Source organism: Scyliorhinus canicula, chromosome 7 (assembly GCF_902713615.1).
Source record: "Scyliorhinus canicula chromosome 7, sScyCan1.1, whole genome shotgun sequence".
Classification (NCBI taxonomy): domain Eukaryota; kingdom Metazoa; phylum Chordata; class Chondrichthyes; order Carcharhiniformes; family Scyliorhinidae; genus Scyliorhinus; species Scyliorhinus canicula.
In genome coordinates, this window is record NC_052152.1 from 93,558,099 (window position 1) to 93,579,742 (window position 21,644).

At 48.5% G+C, this 21,644-nt stretch overlaps 1 protein-coding gene across 4 annotated transcripts in view; it reads right to left on the reverse strand.

Moving 5' to 3' along the window:
- The window catches only part of gpm6bb (glycoprotein M6Bb), a 224,736-nt gene that overhangs the window by 13,048 nt on the left and 190,044 nt on the right, over positions 1 to 21,644 (reverse strand). For all 4 annotated transcript variants that reach the window (XM_038802474.1, XM_038802475.1, XM_038802472.1 and 1 more), the window contains one exon: positions 18,256 to 18,421. In XM_038802474.1, the coding sequence (XP_038658402.1) occupies positions 18,256 to 18,421 (166 nt within the window). The remainder of the gene's footprint in view (positions 1 to 18,255; positions 18,422 to 21,644) is intronic.

Consider the following 21,644-nt stretch of genomic DNA (forward strand, 5'->3'; position numbering starts at 1 on the left):
TCAGGGGCGTGTATCTCATCGGGGAACACTGCTTCCTTGCTGACCACCTGGGGGGTATTACCAATGGCCCTTGGTTCTCCGGCTAGCTCAATGTTGGAAACCACCTGGGTCTCCATATCCGAATCGGAGTCAATGAGCTCTTGCATCTTGAAGTCGGGCCCTCCAAAGGGTGACGCCCAAACGTCTGCTTGGGACGGGGCAATGTGTTGAGAAGCTGGTTCCTCCGGAGGAGCGTGACACAATGCTGGCCTTATGTTATTCTACAAGTCTGAATAAAGATTGTAGACTTCCAGTTAACACAAATACTTTATTCAGTGGGTTTGTTCTGTTTCCAGAGCTTAACTAGATATAATACAGTCAAGAGGTATGACCAGTGACGCTAAGGTAAGCTGCTTATGCTGAGCTGTCTCTGTCTGCTGCTGCTCCCTAGCTCTGAAAGAGGCGGATCCTCCCTTGGGCTGGACCCTTTATACCCATCTCTGATGCTGCCCTCTAGTGACACTGTGGCTGTTATATCTGTCTGTAGTCCCTGGTGTATGTGCAAATGTATGTTCAGATGTACAGATCACTACAGGTCTCCTGTGCCTGAGATGGACTAAATGTTTCTTCATTTCCCGTTCTCACGTCTGCATCTGGTACGAGACTGGTCCTGTCCACCACATCGTTGTCCCAGGAATCCACTTGTCGCCGAAGTTCCGAATGTGAACCACGTTACCTGGTCTGAACTGCCTGGTCCGTGCTGGCCCATCTGGGCCATGTCCCTGCTGCTCCTGACTCCATGCATTTTCCTGCCAAGGTCAAGAACGTGAGGCTGAGGCGGGTCTTGAGTCGGTGGCCCATTAAAAGTTCTGCCGGTGCTACGCTGGTCGCGGCATGCAGTGTGGTCCGGGAGCAAAACAGAAATCTAGCCAGCCATGTCCCTCATTTGAGGATGGGTAGTACGGGGCCGTGCAGATATGCCACACCCCACTGGCCTTCGTGAAACCCCCGAACTCTTTGCTGGTAAAGGGGCGTCACTTTTCATGACCAACACCTCTGGAATGCTGTGCGTGCTAGAACAGAGCTGGAGCTTCTCAATCGTCGCTCTCTCTCAATGTGGTGGAGGCCATCTTGTGGATCTCTAGCCACTTGGAATGATCACCAATTATAAGTAGGAACATGAATCAGTGGAATGAGGCCGGTGAAATCAGCATGAAGGCACACCAAAAGCTGGCCTCACCATTCACACGGATGAAGTGATACGGCAGGTGGGAGTTTCTGCTGCTCCTGGCAGTTGTCACACTGTTGGGCCAGCCATTCTATTTCTCCATCCAGGCCTGGCCACCATATGGAGCTACGAGCCAGCATTTTCATTTTTCAGACATGTGGGTGTCCAATGTACAGATCCCATAGTATGTTGTGTCGGCCATGATGTGGAACCACGGGCCTGCCACAGGAGAAAGCTATCCTCAACACAGCTCCAGCGTCTTGATCACAAAGGCCCAAAAATCGTTGGGCAGTTTTCGGTGCTGATCTCCATAAAATACCACAAAGCTGAAATTTGACAATATGGGGGGCGGAATTCTCCACTCCCGCGAAAAATCGGGAAGGCCGTCGTGAACTCGGCCGAGTTTCACGACGGCCTCGGAGGCCGCTCCTGTCACCTTATTCACCCCCACCCGGGGGGCTAGGAACGGCGCTCCGTAACTCTCGGCCGCCAGGCCTTGATGCTTGCGTCAAGGCGGCGCGCCGAGAATGGTGCGACGGCGGCGCCTAAGTGACATCAGCCACGCATGCGCAGGTTGGCCGGCTCCAACCCGCGCATGCGCGGCTGACGTCACGACGGCTGATGGCTCAAACCCGCGCATGCACGGTTGCCATCGTCCCCTCCGCTGCCCCGCAAGACGTGGCGGCTTGATCTTGCGGGGCGGTGGAGGGGAAAGAGTGCGTCGCTTTGAGACGCCGGCCCGATGATCGGTGGACACCCATCGCGGGCTAGTCCCCTCCCAAGCACGGCCGCGATGCTAACTCCTCTCTCCGCCCCCCACAAGCTTTAAATGCGCATTTGCCGCCCATGTTCACGACGGCAGCGACCAGGTGTGGCTGCCGCCATCGTGAACCGGTTGGGAACGGCAGGCCGCTCAGCCCATCCGAGCCGGAGAATCGCCGTCGCCGTGAAAACGGCGAGCGGCAATTCTTCCGAGCGGGGGGGTGGGAGAATCGCGGGGGGCACCAGGGGGGGGCGTGTCGTGAGTTGCCCGGCCCTCCCGCGATTCTCCCACCCGGCGTGGGGAGCGGAGAATCGCGCCCGGGGTCTTTTTGTGTCCAATCACGGATCTGGGAGTGGTGACTGGGAAATTATCCATGAAATGTGGTGCGGCGATGACTTCATCAGTCCAGGGCATGACAGGAGCGCCTTGGCAGCGGGAGCCTGCTCAATGCATCTGCGTTCGCAATCTACCTCCCTGGGCAATGTTCAAACGTATATCTGTATGTCTCTAATAACAGGGATCCTTTGGATTCTGGTGGACACTATCGACACTTCCCTAAAATGTCCCAGTAATGGCTTGTGGTCCATCAGGATAGTGAAACGACATCCGTATCCGTACTCGTGGAATTTTCTTAACCATGTATACTATTGTCAAACCTCAAACCCTCCTTTTCATTCTGAGCATAATTACACTCCGCTGCAACCAGCGTACTGGATCCAAATGTGATTTGCCGCTCTCTACCATCATCCATATTATGTGACAACAAGGTACCACTGCCAAATGGTGAGGCATCACGTGACCAACAACGGTTTGGCGCGGTGGTAATGAGTCAACAGGCCGGACGACATCAACTGTCTTCACCTGGGCAAAAAGCTTCCTTCTTAGCCTTGCATGCTTTTGCAGGCCCCTGTGTGCTTCAACAGTCACATAACCTCTGAACTCTGGGTACAGCTCCAGCTGGAGATATGCATGGCTGATGTTGAACTTAGTAAACAAATGACTCCCAGCCAATTTTGTGCGCAAATCTACAATTCATGGCAGCGAGCACTAGTCCAAATGGGAGGCCTTATTCATAATAGCCGTTCAGTCAAACTGTTTTGTCTGGGTTAAAAATAGGGACTACCGGTGTTGCCCAGTCGGCGAATCGTACCAGCCGGATGATCTTGAGGCCCTCTATCGGTCGGGTTCTGCCTGTACCGCCGGCAGTAATACGTAGGGACTGGGCGAGCAAGGAAGTACATGGGCTGTGCTTCAGGGACAACTTGTTTTTTTTCCCTTGGCTCCCTTGATCTTACCCAACCCTGCTTAAAAAACCTCAGGGTACTTTCCCCAATGCCTCATGAGAGACCTCCAGTGCCCATCCGAAAGATCCGCTGCCAATCCAGGCGGAGGCGACGCAGCCAATTACAACCCAGTAGGCTGGGTCTGTGGTCCTTCACTATAATCAATGGCAGCCAAATGGATTGTTGCCCGTAGGTCACCAGGATCATTGTTGTCCCTGCTATGCCGAGGTTCCACTGTATAGGTCGCAAGTCTTGCTTCTGTGTCTCACAGACTCCACCGTTGCACCTCAGTCCTAAATTTCTCGAACGTCTGTTTCTCAATGATTGAAACTGCGGCTCCCCGTGTCCAACTTCATCTGTAGTGAGTCCCAACTCACCTGAACAGTGATCCAAATGGGCGCCATTCTTGGTGCTATGATGCAGTTCAATTGCATGCAGTATTTGTCCTCGGGTTGGTCCACTCTGGGCTGTGTCTGCCTCGGGCAGGGCGGCGCGTTGGCTGGCTGCTCTCGGGTTTTCTTTCCCTGCAGCTGCTCTAGCCACAAATGCTGCACCATCTGGGGTAATTCTCTACCAATTTGGGGGAGGAGTTCTGCCTGGTCTTCGCAGCCCTAGAGCCATGGACCTGGCCTCGGTGGCACTCAGCCTGGTGTTGAGTCTCGGCGGACGCCATATGCCGGATGGTGCACGTCCCACTCTGTTTACCTCCATGCTCGATGTCCCCTGGAATTCCTGGACTCCGTTCTCCACACTTTCATTTGAAAGGGAAATCTCCACGGTGTTAAGGTCTAACAATGGTTCAGCCAGTAACTTCTGCTGGGTCGCCATGTTGTTCACTCCACATACTAGTCGGTTTCACAGCATCTTAGGAAAGGATGGACCGTAGGCCGAGAACTCAGCTGCTTTTCGCATGTCAAGAACTCAGTAATAAACTCCCCTGAGGTCCTCTCAGCTGTATTAAAACAGAACCGCTGAACTATGACTTCCGAGTTGCGGTTGTAGTGGTTCGTCACCAATGGCATCAGGTCTTCGAATGTCTTGGAGTTAGGGATGCGGAATAAGTCAGGCTTTTTATAATGATGAAAGTGGGGGCTTCACAGGCGGTCAGGCGAATCTGCAACTCCTGTTATATGTGTGTCGGTAAATATGTTATCAACCTGATCAGAGACCAGTTTAAAGCATCATTCTTTAGCAGGGCATGTCCAGAGGGGCAGAGGTGATGGTGTTGTCTCTCAGGACATCAACACTTCTGCAGCCTCCCACCTGCTCCCTCTAATGCTTGCTTGGGTGACAGGCTTGCTGAGGTTGTCTATGCAACAGTGCACCTCGAACAGAGCACTTCAACCTGCCTTCATCATGCTATGATTCCTGTAAGAGAAAGAACAACAGAGCTGGAAGATGCCCTTGATAAAACCATGCAGCAGATGATTAAAATGGAGGGCAACAATACAATTGCCACCAAAGCTCCAAGAAGGCAGTGCATAAGATGGTTACTGAATCTCCTCACGTGGAGCTTTAATTCAACTTCCCTATACTCTTCTTAGTAAAACGGGATATCTACTTTGTATTAGTGTTACATAAAAAGAAAGAACTTGCATTTATATGGCACCTTTCACAGCCTCAGGACTTCCCAAAGCATTTGATAATCAATGAGGCATTATTTTGAAACATAGTTACTATCGTAATGTGATAAAGTTCACAGCCAATTTGTTTACAACAAGGTCACCCAAACATCAGTGAGATAATGAGCAGCGAATCCGTTTTTAATGATGTTGGTTGAACAAGAAATATTGGCCAGGATGCCAGGGGAAAAGTCACCCGCTGTTATTTGAAACAGGATTTCATGGTTTCATTTATGACCAACTGTTCAGAAGTGACTTGTGGGCTCAAGTCTCCGGCACTTGAATCCACAACCATCTAAGTTAATAGAGAGAAGAGTTATACCAACGAAGCAAGATGAGTGGTTCAATACACAAACCATGACCATGAGAGATTGTGCGTTTGTGCGTCAAAATTACATCACTGCAATGTTCATTTAAATGCCACCGTGACATTCCTCGCCTTTTCAGGATGGTGTTTTCATACCCGTACCAGCCTCCCCGGACAGGCGCCGGAATGTGGCGACTAGGGGCTTTTCACAGTAACTTCATTGAAGCCTACTCGTGACAATAAGCAATTTTCATTTTCATTTCATATATAAATTTATGGTGTGCAAAATAGCGAGCTCAAGGGCAATTGATCACCCCATTCTCGATCGCTAATGCCCACCTTATAGCCCCCAAAAAGGTGTTAATAACTAGATAACCAATTGTGGTCTGTCTACTTAAAAAAGTACTTTAAAGAATATATACAGCTGACTTCCGGTGTGCAGTATGAAGTGAGTGAGCACACAGTGGCAGCTCCTGCCCAAGGTTACAGAAAAGAGCTCCTTTTTGGGCGGCACGGGTTGGAATTTCGATGAAAAGCCGTTGGTGAATGTTCAAGGAGTACTTTCCCCCAGGAATAGTATGTTTCTGGGTTATCAGACCCTCAGAAACAGTGCAAGATCGGGCGGAAGCAGCAGCAAACAAGAGCCTCTACAAGCAGGCAGGCGGGGGAAGGGCCAGCTCAGATTTCTCAAGCTGACTTGAGGGCCTTTATGAAATCTGAATTCTAGCAGCAGTCGACGCTGTCCCGACGAATCCCAGTGGGGGAAGGTGTCTAGAGGAGCATTCCCCATAATTTATGGTGCTCACCCGGAGTGGGGCAAAGGAAAAAGCTGCAGCAGCTCCCCAAGAAAAGCAGGGGAAGAAAGACAAAATGGCGGCCGGCGGAACACCCAAGGACTGGTGGAAGTGGGCGCAGGAGCAGCAAGCCTCTCTTCTGCGCTGTTTTGCGGAGCTGAAGGCTGAGTTGCTGGACTCCCTGAATGCAACTACAAACAAGCTGCTTGGGACCCAGGCGGCACAGGAGGTGTCGATTCGGGAGTTGCAGCAGCAGGCCGCTGAGAGGGAGGAGGAGGCCGTGGTCCTCGTGGGGAAAGTGGAGTTGCACGAGGCACTTCACAAAAAGTGGCAAGACCGCTTGGAGGAGCTGGACGTTCACACGAGGCGAAAGAATTTGAGGATCCTGGGCCTGGCGGAGGGGCTGGAGGGGTCGGATCTCCCGGCGTATGTGACCACAATGTTGAGCTCGTTGATGGGAGCGGTGTCCTTCCATTTGCCCCTGGAGCTTGAGGGAGCTCATCGAGTGATGGCCAGGAGGCCTAAGGCAAATGAACCCCCGCGGGCGGTGCTGGTGCGGTTCCATCGGTTTAGTGACCGGGAGTGTGTGCTGCGCTGGGCCAAGAAAGAGAGGAGCAGCAAGTGGGAGAATTCGGTGGTGCGAATCTACCAGGACTGGGGGGCAGAGGTGGCAAAGTGGCGGGCCGGGTTCAACCGGACGAAGGCGGTGCTGCATGCCAAGCAGGTCAGATTTGGAATGCTGCAGCCTGCGCGTCTGTGGGTGACATATAAGGACCGGCACCACTACTTCGAGTCCCCGGAGGAGGCGTGGGCGTTTGTACAGGCGGAGAAGCTGGACTCAAACTAGGGTCTGGGGACACACTATGGCCGTTGCTGTTTTCGCTGTTGCTGTTCTTCAATTTTGACAGGTGTTATTCTTATGCTGGTTTTCTTTTTGCTCTGTTTCCGGGTGGGTTTGTCTGTTGGGTATGGGTGTGGGGTATGTGGGGAACGTTGGGGGTTTGTGTTTTATATGTTCTCTTCTGTACGGGGCTGGGGGTTGGGGTGAAACTGGATTTTGAGGAGCTGTGTCAGAAGGGTGGGGTGTGGCAGTGTGAAAGCGCGGGCTTTCCTCTGGATGTCCGCGCTGCGGGGCGGGGGGGCGGAGCTGGAGGTGGGGGCGTGGCCTTCACTGGTTTTCTTTCCCCCGCTGAAGTGGTGCCAAGGAGGTGTGGCAAGAGGGGGATGACCCCATGCAGGGGGGCCTGATCATGGGGGGAGACTTTAACACAGTGCTGGATCCCCCACTGGACCGGTCCAGTTCAAGGACTGGTAGGAGACCGGCGGCGGCCAAAGTGTTGAGGGGTTTATGAACCAGATGGGAGGGGTGGATCCCTGGAGGTTTGGGAGGCCGAGAGCGCGGGAGTATTCCTTTTTCTCCCATGTCCATAGGGTTTATTCCCGAATAGATTTTTTCGTCCTGAGCAGGGGATTGATCCCGAAGGTGCAGGATGCAGAGTATTCGGCCATAGCGATTTCAGACCATGCTCCGCACTGGGTTGATCTGGAGATGGGGGAGGCGCGGGACCAGCGCCCGCTCTGGCGCCTGGATGTGGGGATGCTGGCTGATGAGGAGGTGTGTAGGAGGATCCGGGGAAGTATTGAGGGGTGTCTGGATACCAACGACACGGGGGAGGTCCGGGTGGGGATGGTCTGGGAGGCTCTGAAAGCAGTGATCCGGAGGGAGCTGATCTCCATCCGGGCCCATAGGGAAAGGAGGGAGAGGAAGGAGAGGGAGAGACTGGTGAGGGAGCTCCTGGATGTAGACAGGAGATACGCGGAGGCACCGGAGGAGGGGTTGCTGGTGGAACGGCGTAGTTTGCAGGCCAAATTTGACTTGTTGACCACCAGTGGAGGAGGTCGCAGGGCGCGGTATATGAGTATGGGGAGAAGGCGAGCAGGATGTTGGCGCATCAGCTCCGCAGGCGAGATGCGGCTAGGGAAATTGGTGGAGTGACGGATAGGGGTGGGAATGTAGTGCAGAAGGGGACAGAAGTAAATGGGGTCTTTAGGGACTTCTACGAGGAACTGTACCGGTCAGAACCTCCGATGGGGAGAGGGGGGATGGAGAGCTTCATGAACAGGCTATGTTTCCCAAGGGTTCAAGAGGAGCTGGTAGAGGGGCTGGGGGCGCTGATAGAGTTGGAGGAGCTAGTCGGGGGATTGGACAAATGCAGTCAGGTAAGGCGCCGGGGCCAGATGGGTTCCCGGTGGAATTTTATAAAATGTATGCGGATCTGGTGGGCCCCGTGTTGGTGCGAGCCTTCAATGAGGCATGGGAGGGGGGGGCTTTGCCCCCGACGATGTCGCGGGCACTGATCTCTCTGATCCTAAAGCGGGATAAGGACCCCTTGCAGTGTGGATCATACAGGCCTATCTCGCTCCTCAATGTTGACGCTAAGTTGCTGGCGAAGATCCTGGCCACCAGGATAGAGGACTGTGTGCCAGGGGTGATACACGAGGATCAGACAGGATTTGTCAAGGGACGGCAGCTCAACACGAATGTGCGGAGACTGCTAAATGTTATTATGATGCCGGCAGTGGAGGGGGAGGCGGAGATAGTGGTGGCGCTGGATGCGGAGAAAGCATTTGATAGAGTTGAGTGGGGGTACCTGTGGGTGGTGCTGGAGCGGTTTGGATTCGGGGAGGGATTCATCAAATGGGTGAGGCTGCTCTACGCGGCTCCGATGGCAAGTGTAGTTACCAATGGAAGGAGATCGGAGTACTTTAGGCTCTACCGTGGGACGTGGTGCCCCCTGTCCCCCTTGCTCTTTGCACTGGCGATTGAACCTTTGGCTATGGCGTTGAGGGAGTCAGGGAGATGGAGGGGTCTGGTGCGGGGTGGGGAGGAACACCGTGTATCACTGTATGCGGACGACCTGCTGTTGTATGTGGCGGATCCAGAAGGGGGAATGCCGGGGGTGATGGAGCTGTTAGCGGAATTTGGGGGCTTCTCGGGCTATAAGTTAAATTTAGGCAAGAGTGAGGTATTTGTAGTACACCCGGGTGATCAGGAGGAGGGAATTGGGAGACTCCCATTTAAGAGGGCAGTGAAGAGTTTCAGATACCTGGGGGTGCAGGTGGCCAGGAGTTGGGGGACTCTCCATAAGCTTAATTTTACCAGGCTGGTGGAGCAGATGGAGGAGGAATTTAAAAGGTGGGACATGGTGCCGCTATCGCTGGTGGGTAGAGTGCAGTCCGTCAAAATGACGGTTCTTCCGAGGTTCTTGTTCCTTTTTCAGTGTTTGCCCATCTTTATCCCTAGGGCCTTTTTTAGAAGGGTGACTAGCAGCATCATGAGCTTTGTTTGGGCGCATGGGACCCCGAGGGTGAAGAGGGTCTTCTTGGAGCGGGGTAGAGATGGGGGGGGGGGGGGGCTGGCGTTACCCAATCTCTCGGGGTATTATTGGGCGGCCAATGTGTCGATGGTGCGCAAGTGGATAATGGAGGGGGAGGGGGCAGCATGGAAACGGATGGAGAGGGCGTCCTGTGGAGATACAAGCCTGGGGGCCCTGGTAACGGCACCGTGGCCGCTCCCTCCTACGAGGTATACCACGAGTCCGGTGGTGGTGGCTACCCTCAAGATTTGGGGGCAGTGGAGGCAACATAGGGGAGAAGTGGGGGGTTCGTCCCGGGGAACATTGATGGGGGATTTCAGAGTTGGCACAGAGCGGGCATCGGACAGCTGAGGGACCTGTTTATTGATGGGAGGTTTGCGAGCCTGGGGGAGTTGGAGGAGAAATTTGGGCTCCCCCCGGGGAACATGTTCAGGTATCTGCAGGTAAAGGCATTTGCTAGGCGGCAGGTGGAGGGATTCCCTTTGCTTCCTGTGAGGGGGGTGAGCGACAGGGTGCTTTCGGGGGCCTGGGTCGGAGAGGGGAAGATATCTGATATCTACAAGGTTATGCAGGAGGCGGAGGAGGCATCAGTAGAGGAGCTGAAAGCTAAGTGGGAGGGGGAACTGGGGGAACAGATCGAAGACGGGACATGGGCTGATGCTCTGGAGAGGGTTAATTCTTCCTCCTCGTGTGCGCGGCTTAGCCTCATCCAATTCAAGGTGCTGCACCGGGCCCACATGACTGGGACGAGGATGAGTAGGTCTTTGGGGGTGAAGACAGGTGTGTCAGGTTCTCGGGGAGTCCAGCGAACCATGCCCATATGTTCTGGGCATGCCCGGCACTGTAGGAGTTCTGGAAGGGGGTGGCGAGGACGGTGTCGAGGGTGGTGGGATCCAGGGTCAAGCCAGGATGGGGACTCGCGATTTTTGGGGTTGGGGTGGAGCCGGGAGTGCAGGAGGCGAAAGAGGCCGGTGTGCTGGCCTTTGCGTCCCTAGTAGCCCGGCGAAGGATCTTGCTACAATGGAAGGATGCGAGGCCCCCAAGCGTGGATACCTGGATCAATGACATGGCGGGTTTCATTAAGCTCGAGAAGGTCAAATTCGCCCTGAGAGGGTCGGTACAAGGGTTCTTTAGGCGGTGGCAACCTTTTCTCGACTTTCTGGCTCAACGATAGGGTACTGGGACAGTAGCAGCAGCAACCCGGGGGGGAGGGGGGAGGGAAAAGGGGGGGGGGGGGGCGGACAATGACTATGTTTGTTTATTTAATTTTAATTTATTTTTAAGTTCTTTTGTTGTTCATTGGGGTTGGGGGGTGGGGGGATGGGATACATATGGTCTGGGGGTGTTACAGTTATTATGGGTTATTTTGTTGCATTTCATTGTTTGTCGTTATGTTTTATATTTTCTGTAAAAAATTCCAATAAAAATTATATTTAAAAAAAAAGAATATATACAGCTGAGAGAAAGGGGGCCAATATCGACAAACGATGAAGAAAGGCTAAAGAAGCTGCATCTGTTTTAACTCAAAAAAGATTAAGAAGAGCAATGCCCAAGCTTTAAAAATAATGAATAAAATAAAGCAAAGCATGTTGTATTGAAGAACATCAAGAGAACTAGAGGACATCATTAGAGGCTAAAGAAGCCGCAAATTAACCTCAAGAGGAAATCGTCTCATAATTCCACTCTCTGCTGCTGAAACTTTATCAAATTCAGTTTGTTCACGATAATGCTCTCCTGGGCCTATTCAAATAAAACATAAGTGACTGGTTTATGATACCTGCACCTTCGGCCAGGAAAAATATTTCAAGTTAACTTATTGAATATTTGCACTTTTGTATTCCTGGTTGTTATTAACCTACTCTAACATTTCCCAAACAACTATAAAAAGTGGATGACCAAAAGTAACCAAAGCAATTCAGAGCTTATTATATTCACAGTTTTCAGATTGATACACAATGCACAAATCTGTTCCAAATCTATCATTACTTTTTTGCAAATGCTGCAGTGGTCTAATAATCTTCGGAAAAGCTGCCTTGTTGTTTTTCTGGAGAAGAAAACTCTTTCAAAGCTATTAAGCTCACTGAAAGGATCCGGCCTGGAATCCTGGGGCTAGTGAGTGAAGCATAAACTAATGCTCTGCTATTCAAAGGCAGCATCACAACATTGGAACAATGATGCATTCTTCTCAGACACTGTTGACCAGTGATGCAAAAATAGAAGCAGTGTATTCTGAATCCAGATTTTCATTCTGGGCAGCCCCTGGGGGCTGGATGACTTCAGTTTCAATGCAAGTACTCACTGCATTATAATGTGAAAAATATGTAATTGTTCTGTTCTTCCAGGAATACGGAATTGTATTTTAAAATTGATTGTTAATGTAACAGGAAATGGAAGTCTGGTATAGAATAATCAAAACTACAGCTGCTTTCAATAGGAGGTTGTGACCTGAAACAGAAATGACCGCTGGGATGAAAATGTTGCATCATCTACAATGAGACAATAAAATCCATAAATGTGCAAAAACTAATTCCTTATATCTTTTTTCCAAAAATCCATTATGCGTATTGTTGGTTAACAGCTTTGACAAGTATTGTTGAAATAAATGAGGCATTTTGTCAAAGTTCATCATCTTGCACTCATCAGAACCATTATCAAGAAGACAAATGTGAGGGAAGACAACAAATTTATGTGAAATCATACTGTATGAGAGTGCTGATTGGTTAGCACAAGGACTCTGATTGGTCAAGGCATGACCAGGGAGAATGCACCGAGGCGTGACCAGGGAGAATGCACCAGGGAGAATGGTGATTAATGGTTAACTGTCAAGCCTTGTTTGAAATTCAGACCAGGCAGCTTGACTCAAGGCATTGCCCTGACGAATGAACCAGTGAGGGGTGTCATCTATTTTGTTTAGCTGAAACAGGTGCAATGTGTGAACATGTTCTTTCTGTCTGTAAATAAGAGGGTACTGTGTGTTTTTATACAAGTAGTTCCCAGTACACGCAAATATGTCGTACTGAAAGCCCAACTGAAATTCTTAAATTAAGAATAATTCTTAGCACACTGAGGATTATTTAGCAGTTGTTGTCCAATCACAGAATCACATCTAATGTTGGACATTGTGTTTTTCACAATTGGATAGGGTCTGTACCCAATGGGGATGGCCTGTATCTTGCAAACTTTGACAAGGCAGAATTCTTGCACTTTTCACCATGATTTCATGCTAACTTTAAATATTTTAATGAAATACTACCTATTTCAGCAGTTTTGACATAAATCCCATAAATGGTCCTCAGATATGAATCAGAAACTGCAGCTACTCTGAAAGTTCAGAACCTTTAGAACACATGCATATCTGAATACTAGTGCCCATAGCATTTTAGTTCTCTCCAGAAGACATTCTGGAAGAAGTTATTATACACCATAATCCAAATTAACGGTCCAGGTTTATATGCAGATTTCTATTTTGAATGTGGGACATATACGAAATACCCATCTTAAAATTACATTATGCTGAAATAGAAGTGAGAGTAAGGCAAGTCTCTTCACCGCCAGACTATACCTTCTCCAGTGCATGAGTTGAGATTCATTTTCTTAAGGGCCACTGTCATTCCCCAATACAAGTGAGAACATATTACAAATTTTAACACTATATTTAAAAAAGTGAACACAAAAGCTGTTCAGATAGCTGCATCTTACCATGTGACTTTTGCCATTTGAATTGTAGACAGTGGGATGTGTGGTCAATACCAGATTAAATTTGGACTTAAATGAAGGAACCTCACAACTGCTTGTGAAATTCAGACATCTCTTTGTTTATGGATGGACCAAAACTTACAGGCAATGCAATTTGCAGACATCTCGTCACCATGTTTTGTCAAGAACAAATGGGAAGATTATCTCTTAATTTTTAGGAAGTCAAAATGAATAGCCACCATTACATTTCAATTGTATCATGATGGCTTGTCCATTCCAGCCAGAATTCATGTGTGTCAGTAGTATTAACCTCATAGTCATGTGACCAAAACTGGTTTCAAGACTTGAATCTTAATTACTCAGAAAAAATGGAAAATGCCGAGCTATCCAAAGGTTATTGAACCAGCTGCAGTTAAGCAGCTCAGGGAATAAACAACAATTCATTGAAAGCGGGAGACGGAAACTCTCCCAACTTCAAGTTCATCCGAGAACAAACCTCCTGGCAATTCAACAAGCCTCATAGCTTACTGAGAAACCTCGTAGAGCATACAAACCTTCATTTCAACTAAAATCATCAACTCATCCAAGAAACAACAGACGGGTAACGAAAGAGAGACTGAGGCAATTGCACTTTATAATCGTTTTTTTGTTGATTCATCTGCATTTAATCATTGTGTGAATGATCAGAGTGTTTCAGAGGAGTAAGTGAGACGTTATATTTTTAAACCTCTGAGAAAAGTGTGGGATAATAAATAACCTCCTTCATTTTAAACTAACACAAAACTTGCTGCTGAAAACAATTAAATTGGGACCACCATTCTGAGGGCAATGAAATACAAACATCCCACACATTAAAACATTTTGATCTTGGGAAGTAAGAAAACACATAAATTCTACAGTGACAACCACCCTGTGATTGAATCCCCTTCAGTCCTCTCTCTGCTGCTGCCAGTGTCAAACACCAGCATTAAATACCCCCTCTTCCTTTTGAATGCCTGAAATGGATATAAAATTCCAGGTAGATAAAAAGTTACATATATTAATGTTACAGGCTTGATTCTTGATATTTTGATAGTCCTGTTTCTAGTTTGAATGTTCCACAGGGAGGTGTGGCTCAAAGCTCACTTAGAAAATCTTTGTCACGCAAGTAATAATATTTGCAAAGCAAAGGCCATTACCTGAAGGCTGAGCACATTGGAGCAGAGCGGCCAGTGGAGACCATCCCCAGCTTTAGCTATACATTTACAACACAGCCTCAATCTATTGACTTACATTTGTTTGTAAAGCCAATCCTTTTTTATTTAAGCTCAGCTGGTAGTACACTAAATCAGAAGGTTGTGGATTCAAAGCCATCTCCAGAATCTTGAGTTTAAAATCTAGGATAAGTCAGTGCAGTACTCAGGGGATATATCACCCTATTCCAGATGCTGTCTCTCACGGGAGCTGTTCAATCGACACCGTGCTCTCAGGTGTAAAGGATCCCAAGACACCACTGCATACAGAAGCCACAGAGTTTGCCCATATATGCTGGTAAATATTCATCCCTTACCAAATTACTAAAAATAGATTCTGGCATTGCTGTTTATGGGAGTTTGTGCTGACTGCTCATCTTCTTCATTGGAACAAATTAAATTTGCTGTAAAGCTCTCTGGGGTATCCTGAAATTGTGAAAGGGGCTAGATAAACACAAATCTTTGCTCCTTTTACATGGTGTCACAGCAGCTTCAGGAAATCTGAAGTACCTAGAATCCAAGACGAAAGTTTAAAACTTAAAATATAAACTTGCATGTCTCAGTTGAAAAAAAATAAAGATTAAGTACAGGCAGCGATGTGAACAGTTTTAAATAGGACCTGTAGATGCAGTGATTGCAGTCAAGTGTAAAAAATGGATTTCTGCCCGTAAAGTGCAAAGGTCAGCTGGAACGTTCCCATGCCTTGGATTGCACTCATCATTAAGAGGCCCTCTTACAGCTGATTTTGTTCAATTCCTGTTAGAGGGGATTGCGTGTGGTGTTCATTTATCTGAAAGAAGGAATCTCAATGCTTTAATTAAAAAATCCAGTTGTAAAGAATGCTCATCAATATTTTTTGACCCTTTCATTTCTGTTGCCTTTTTATCTACACGCTGAGAGCTGATGATGGTCCAGGGTACTACCACAGAAGAGGCAATGAGGCCTAAAATGAGTGATTAGAATTATTTTTAATAAAGATCATTATTTATGAATTGTGAGGGGCTGACTCCGCATCAACCCTGCATGTTAATCTATCTGCATTTAGAGTGTCTAGCTCAGTGGAGTAGAAATTATCTTACGCAGCAATGCAAAATGGACTATACTGAATCAGCAGCCTCATCTGCACCTCATTTGTTCTGATCTTTTCTGACCCCCCCAAAAAGATGCAACATGGCCCAAGACTAACATCGGCCACAGTATTAATTTAAGCCAGCAACCACTAATGAGGGCATCATCATTCACAATTTTGAAATAAAACTTATGTGGGCGGATTACAGAAATAAAATGTAATGTTTCCAAGAATGTTTTGACTTTTAAATGTCATAAGTTCCTTTGGAGGGCGGGATACAGAGGTCGAAGAAGCATTCTCTGAAAAATATTAGGAGGTTCTTCATCGTTGGATTTATATTAAATTTTAAAAAAAAGTTTAGCCATGAAAAAACTCTTTAGGAGTGCAAAATTGGAATTGTTTGTGCCCCTCTTTTAGAGTGCGATTAGTACCCTTAGATCTCCAAAATGACATTCACAGCACACGCATCCACTTTTGAAGCGATTCGCACAAAATGACATATTGGTGAGGTAGTGAGCATACATGCAGGAAACACCATCAGATATCTGCGAAGCAGGAAATTCATGACATCAACCAGCATGAAACCAACGCTGCCATTTTAGAGTTTAATATTCCAACAAATGTTTTCTCTTAATCTTACACAAGCGATCATCCATTCAGTAGCAGGGAGAACCCACCATCGGCATTATTTAAAGGGATCATCAACAAATTACTGGCTAATTTCTTCAATTGTTGCTTTGATAGTACAAGTGTTTTATGCTTTATTACAAATTCTAAAAATCAACAGGGGTGGTGTGGTAGGTGCTCACGGTGTTTTTGCAGAGTTCAATGTTTCAGCACCAATCAGTTCTTCCCAGACACATGCGCATTAGACAGTTTTCCTTTAGGACTTGGATAATGAGCAGAAGGGATAAAGAGCAGGATAAGCTGCTCGAAGAGGGAGGAGGAGGATGGGGAGGCGGGCTCTCCTATCGGAAAGCCAGTGCAATCTCTATACTTCAATAAGGATGTCCACACTGAAAGCTGTTACCTGGTGCAGCCAAACTTGAACCCTCAGTGCAACGGGAGGGACAGCAGTGCCTATGAGGGTGACCATGGAAATGAACTTTCATAAACGTCTTCCTGACCAGAGCTATTTCGAAAACATCCCAGTTTTTCATCCACGGTGTCAAACGGAGGCTGTGCATTCATTGAGAGCTGACCACATTTCATTCTTTCTTGCCAGAGATTAGCAGATAGACTGAGCACGTGGCTTCACCAGGATTGCCGGCTTCCCCATGGTGCAGGGTGACATGGGCTGTACATAAATTGCTTTGCAGGAAACGTAAACTAATTCTGTCTTACACCGCGGCTGTAGATGATTTCACACCCTCAATGTCCAGATGGTGTGTGGCCATGCAGGTCAATGCCTGCTACCCTGCCAGCTGCCATGATGCTTTAACTCAGTCTGATTACCATCAGCATTCGAGCCCACACGGCAGACCAAAGGGTTGTTATTGGGTGACGAGGGCTATCCACTGACCACACCGCTGATGACTCCGGTGTGAAACCATAGTATGAACATAATGAAAGCCATGCAGCCACACAAGATATGATACAGAAACCACTGGCATGCTGAAACAACGATTTTGTTGTTCTAACTGCAATGGTGCAGCCATACAGTAATCAGCAGAGTCTGTGTCAATATTTGCCATAGTGTGAGAGCATCGGCCTTGCCACCAGGTAAACAAGCGGCTGAGGAGGAAGAGAGGAGACAGCCTCACTGCAACTAACTGGCTGTCCATGAAGAACTCATCCCAGTCTGTTATCAGTAATTGTATACTCAATTCCCACTCCCAACCTCACCTTCCCTCTGTTACTGACCATTCCAGTTTGGGCACAATGCAAAAATAACAGCCAATAAAAAATAAATATTCCAAGCCAACTTTCGAAATGAAATCATCCCATTTTGTACACAAAAGTCAATAATTACCCTTGTGTATTGCCTTCATGTGCCTTTGGCTATCCTAGTGCTCTTACACAGTGCTGCTCTAGCATGGCTTCTGGAAGGTCAGTAATTTTCAGAAGAGGAAACAGATTATGGCCTTGGAGGTGAACTGGAATAAATTCTGGGCCTGGAGTGCTTGGCTTCAGACTGCATAATCTTAGCAAGAGCCGCAGAGGCCTAGGCTATTGGACTGGCAGGCAACAAGTCAGGTGGAGTGGTAGTGCTGGGAGGACAAATGCTGTCTTCCTGAAAGAGGACATAGGTTTGTGCTCTATCGATCCACTGCCACTCCCCGGGCTATGCTGACAGCAGACTGACCTTGACTAACTTTAGTCTGAGCTTCCACTGCAGCAGCTGAGAGGCTGGGTGGCTGCTGCTCATGTTGCAATGGAGATGCAACATCGGCCATCAAACACTGCATTATGGTTGGGTCCACTATATGGGAGTTGAATTGGCCACCATGAGGATGGGTTCCAAGCTCTGCATGAAGCCCTGTATCTAGTTGATGCCAAACACCTCCATGCTTTTTGTCATCAACCAGAGGCTCTCTGACAGGATTCACAATAGGTGAAGTACTTTGTTCTACATCTCCATCTTCTGTACACTGCACAAAGTGTTCATCCGAGTTCTCGATGGCAGAACCCCTGTGCAACCTTGGCCTTTAGTGAGCTGCGACCAGTGCCATCTTTCCCCACCTCCCTGGCTGCAGGCCACTGCAGGAGGGATTTCAAATATGCTGAAGCAATACTGGCCATTTTAAGAGCAGTGGTATTTTTAAATGTACTTTCCTGTCTCAGTCTATGAACATGGGCCTCGGTCAACCAGCAGGTAAGTGCCACTTTAATTTCCCCCAATAGAATCATATGCACATGATGCTCCGAGCAGGTGATGGCAAAAGACAAATTATAAATACGTTACCGTACTGTCGAACGTCCACACAAATATCAGTCACTGTCAGATTCGCTGGTGGGTAGTTGATTGTCTGACAGGTCAACCACATGTTGTAATAAATAAAGACTGGGATAGCGGAAAAGCCAAAAACTCCAAGCCACACTATCCCCAACAGGTAGGTCAGAAAGACAAACTGTAGAGAAATTAAAACAATCAATATGTAAGTTCACATGTACACATAAAAGTATTCTAAATCTATACAGCATGATTACACAGCAGGTGTAGCTCCAAAATGGTGCTTTAGGTGCCTGGTTTTTATACATGTTGACACGTTTCAGTGGATCCCTATAAATATTGACACACCCCTAGGGATACAGTACCAAAACCAACTCATTCCAGGGGAATACTGACACATTCCAGGGGAATACTGACACGTTCCGGGGAAATACCGACTCGTTCCAGGGAAATACCGACTCGTTCCGGGGAAATACCGACTTGTTCCGGGGAAATACCGACACGCTCCGAGGAAATACCGGCACGTTCCGGGGAAATACCGACATGCTCCGAGGAAATACCAAAACGCTCTGGGGCAATACGGACACGCTCAGAGGAAATACCGGCACATTCCGGGGAAATACCGACACGTTCCGGGGAAATACCGACACGTTCCGGGGAAATACCGACACGCTCCAGGGAAATACCGACACGCTCCGGGGAAATACCGACACGTTCCGGGGAAATACCAACACGCTCCGGGGAAATACCAACACGCTCCGGGGAAATACCGACACGCTTCGTGGAAATACCGACACGCTCCGGGGAAATACCGACATGCTCCGAGGAAATACCAAAACGCTCTGGGGCAATACGGACACGCTCAGAGGAAATACCGGCACGTTCCGGGGAAATACCGACACGTTCCGGGGAAATACCGACACGTTCCGGGGAAATACCGACACGTTCCGGGGAAATACCGACACGTTCCGGGGAAATACCGACACGGGAAATACCGACACGCTCCGGGGAAATACCGACACGTTCCGGGGAAATACCGACACGTTCCGGGGAAATACCGACACGCTCCGGGGAAATACCGACACGCTCCGGGGAAATACCGACACGCTTCGTGGAAATACCGACACGCTCCGGGGAAATACCGACATGCTCCGAGGAAATACCAAAACGCTCTGGGGCAATACGGACACGCTCAGAGGAAATACCGGCACGTTCCGGGGAAATACCGACACGTTCCGGGGAAATACCGACACGTTCCGGGGAAATACCGACACGTTCCGGGGAAATACCGACACGGGAAATACTGACACGCTCCGGGGAAATACCGACACGTTCCGGGGAAATACCGACACGTTCCGGGGAAATACCGACACGCTCCGGGGAAATACCGACACGCTCCGGGGAAATACCGACACGCTCCGGGGAAATACCGACACGCTCCGGGGAAATACCGACACGCTCCGGGGAAATACCGACACTCTTCGTGGAAATACCGACATGCTCCGGGGAAATCAGACACATTCTAGGGGAATATTTCCACATTCTGAGGGAATGGCAACACATTCCAGGAAAATACTGGCACATTTTGGGGGACTACTGACACATTCGGAAGAATATCGACACATTCTGGGAAAATACTGACATATTTTGGGGGAATACTGACATGTTTGGGGGAGGGGGGGGACAGGCATGTGCAAAGGGTGGGGTTCTGGGGGAACACTGACACAATCGGTGGATATTGTGGTGAACTTTATATGGTAAACATCCTGGGTCCATTGAAAACAATACCACTCTTCCCGGAGCTTCCGGCAAACATGGACAGGCTCCCCCAGGAACCCTCACAATTAGTGAAATGCTCCTGGGTGTTTCCGATCTAACCTTTGATTGCCCCCATGTCAGCGAAGGAAAATGATGGAATTCCTTAGTCTGATGACAGACGGGCTGGTTTAGCACAGTGGGCTAAACAGCTGGCTTGTAATGCAGAACAAGGCCAGCAGCACGGTTCAATTCCCGTACCAGCCTCCCCGAACAGGCGCCGGAATGTGGCGACTAGGGGCTTTTCACAGTAACTTCATTGAAGCCTACTTGTGACAATAAGCAATTACTTTTATTATTATTACTACAATATAAAAATCTGATCACAGGTTTGCAATCTACTGACCAACCCTGAAATATCAGATAACACCAAGTGGGTTATGAGAGTTTGCGACTTGGAGGAATGTATATATTTATTCAGACTGCCCAACATTACACCCTTAAAGGTATCCAAGTTGTTCTCTAACTGGAATGCTGTTCAGCCGACACAGTCAGTTTGCTGAAGTTGTTTGCTAGTTTCTTTGGAATTAGCCCTTTTCAAAGTTAAACAGTCACACCTGCTCATTTTTATCTGACACCCAGGCCATGTTGAATTTAATAATTTTGTAATAACAGTCCTAGCCTCCCTCACGAGTGTTACATTCTCCATTTCTTGTAAGTCCAGGTCAAAACAAGCACACCACTTGTGATACCTAATGCACCAGCTCATGAATAGATTGTGCTTTAACAGTCAGTAGCTTTAACTTCTGACAACTTTCATTTTCTCCATTTGTGTTAGCTTCCTTTGATCTTGCAGCTTGATGAGTATCCATAAAGACACCAGCAAAGTGAAGATGCAGCAATTCCATTGTTCAAAGGACTAACTCTGCATCAGCGTAAATAGCAGGGATCTGCAGTGATCAACATGGGGCGGGATTCTCCCCTACCCGGCAGGGCGGGCCACTCCGGCGCTGAGGAGCTCTTTTCTCTCTCTCGACAGATGCTGTCAGGCCTGCTGAGATTTTCCAGCATTTGCTCTTTGGTCTCAACCTGCACTCCCTCTGCTTTCTGACCATGGTCCATGAGTTTGAGCAGCTTCGATGAAGAAGTACACTGGTGATTACATAAAATAAAAGGCGAGATTGTCCATTTCTGAGACTACGTGTTGGCGCCGACGCAAAATTCGTGGACCTTCGCGACAGAAAAACTGGCGCTGAACCTGGATCGATTCAGCAACTGTGGAGGGGCTAGCACCAGTGCCATGTGGAATGCAATTGATTCCAAAGAAAAACGCTGTGGGATTCGCTGGGTCCGTGATTGACACTCGGGAGGCTGACAAGCTGCAGCCGCATATACAGATTGTAATCCCCACACACACTCATCCCAGCCAATAAAATGGCACTGGTTGTGCTGGAGCGCGCCGATACAGCTGATGGGTCGGCTGGGGCCAAAGGGCACCTGGGGGGTGGCTTGGGGGACACCTATATGACCCATAGCTCTAGGTTCACAGTGGGCTGTCAGCGGCATGTGCTTCTCCCTCTCTCTGCTGCCTGTTGCCTGCTGTCTCTGTGGGACTACAGTGAATATCATTACAAGCTGAAGGAAAG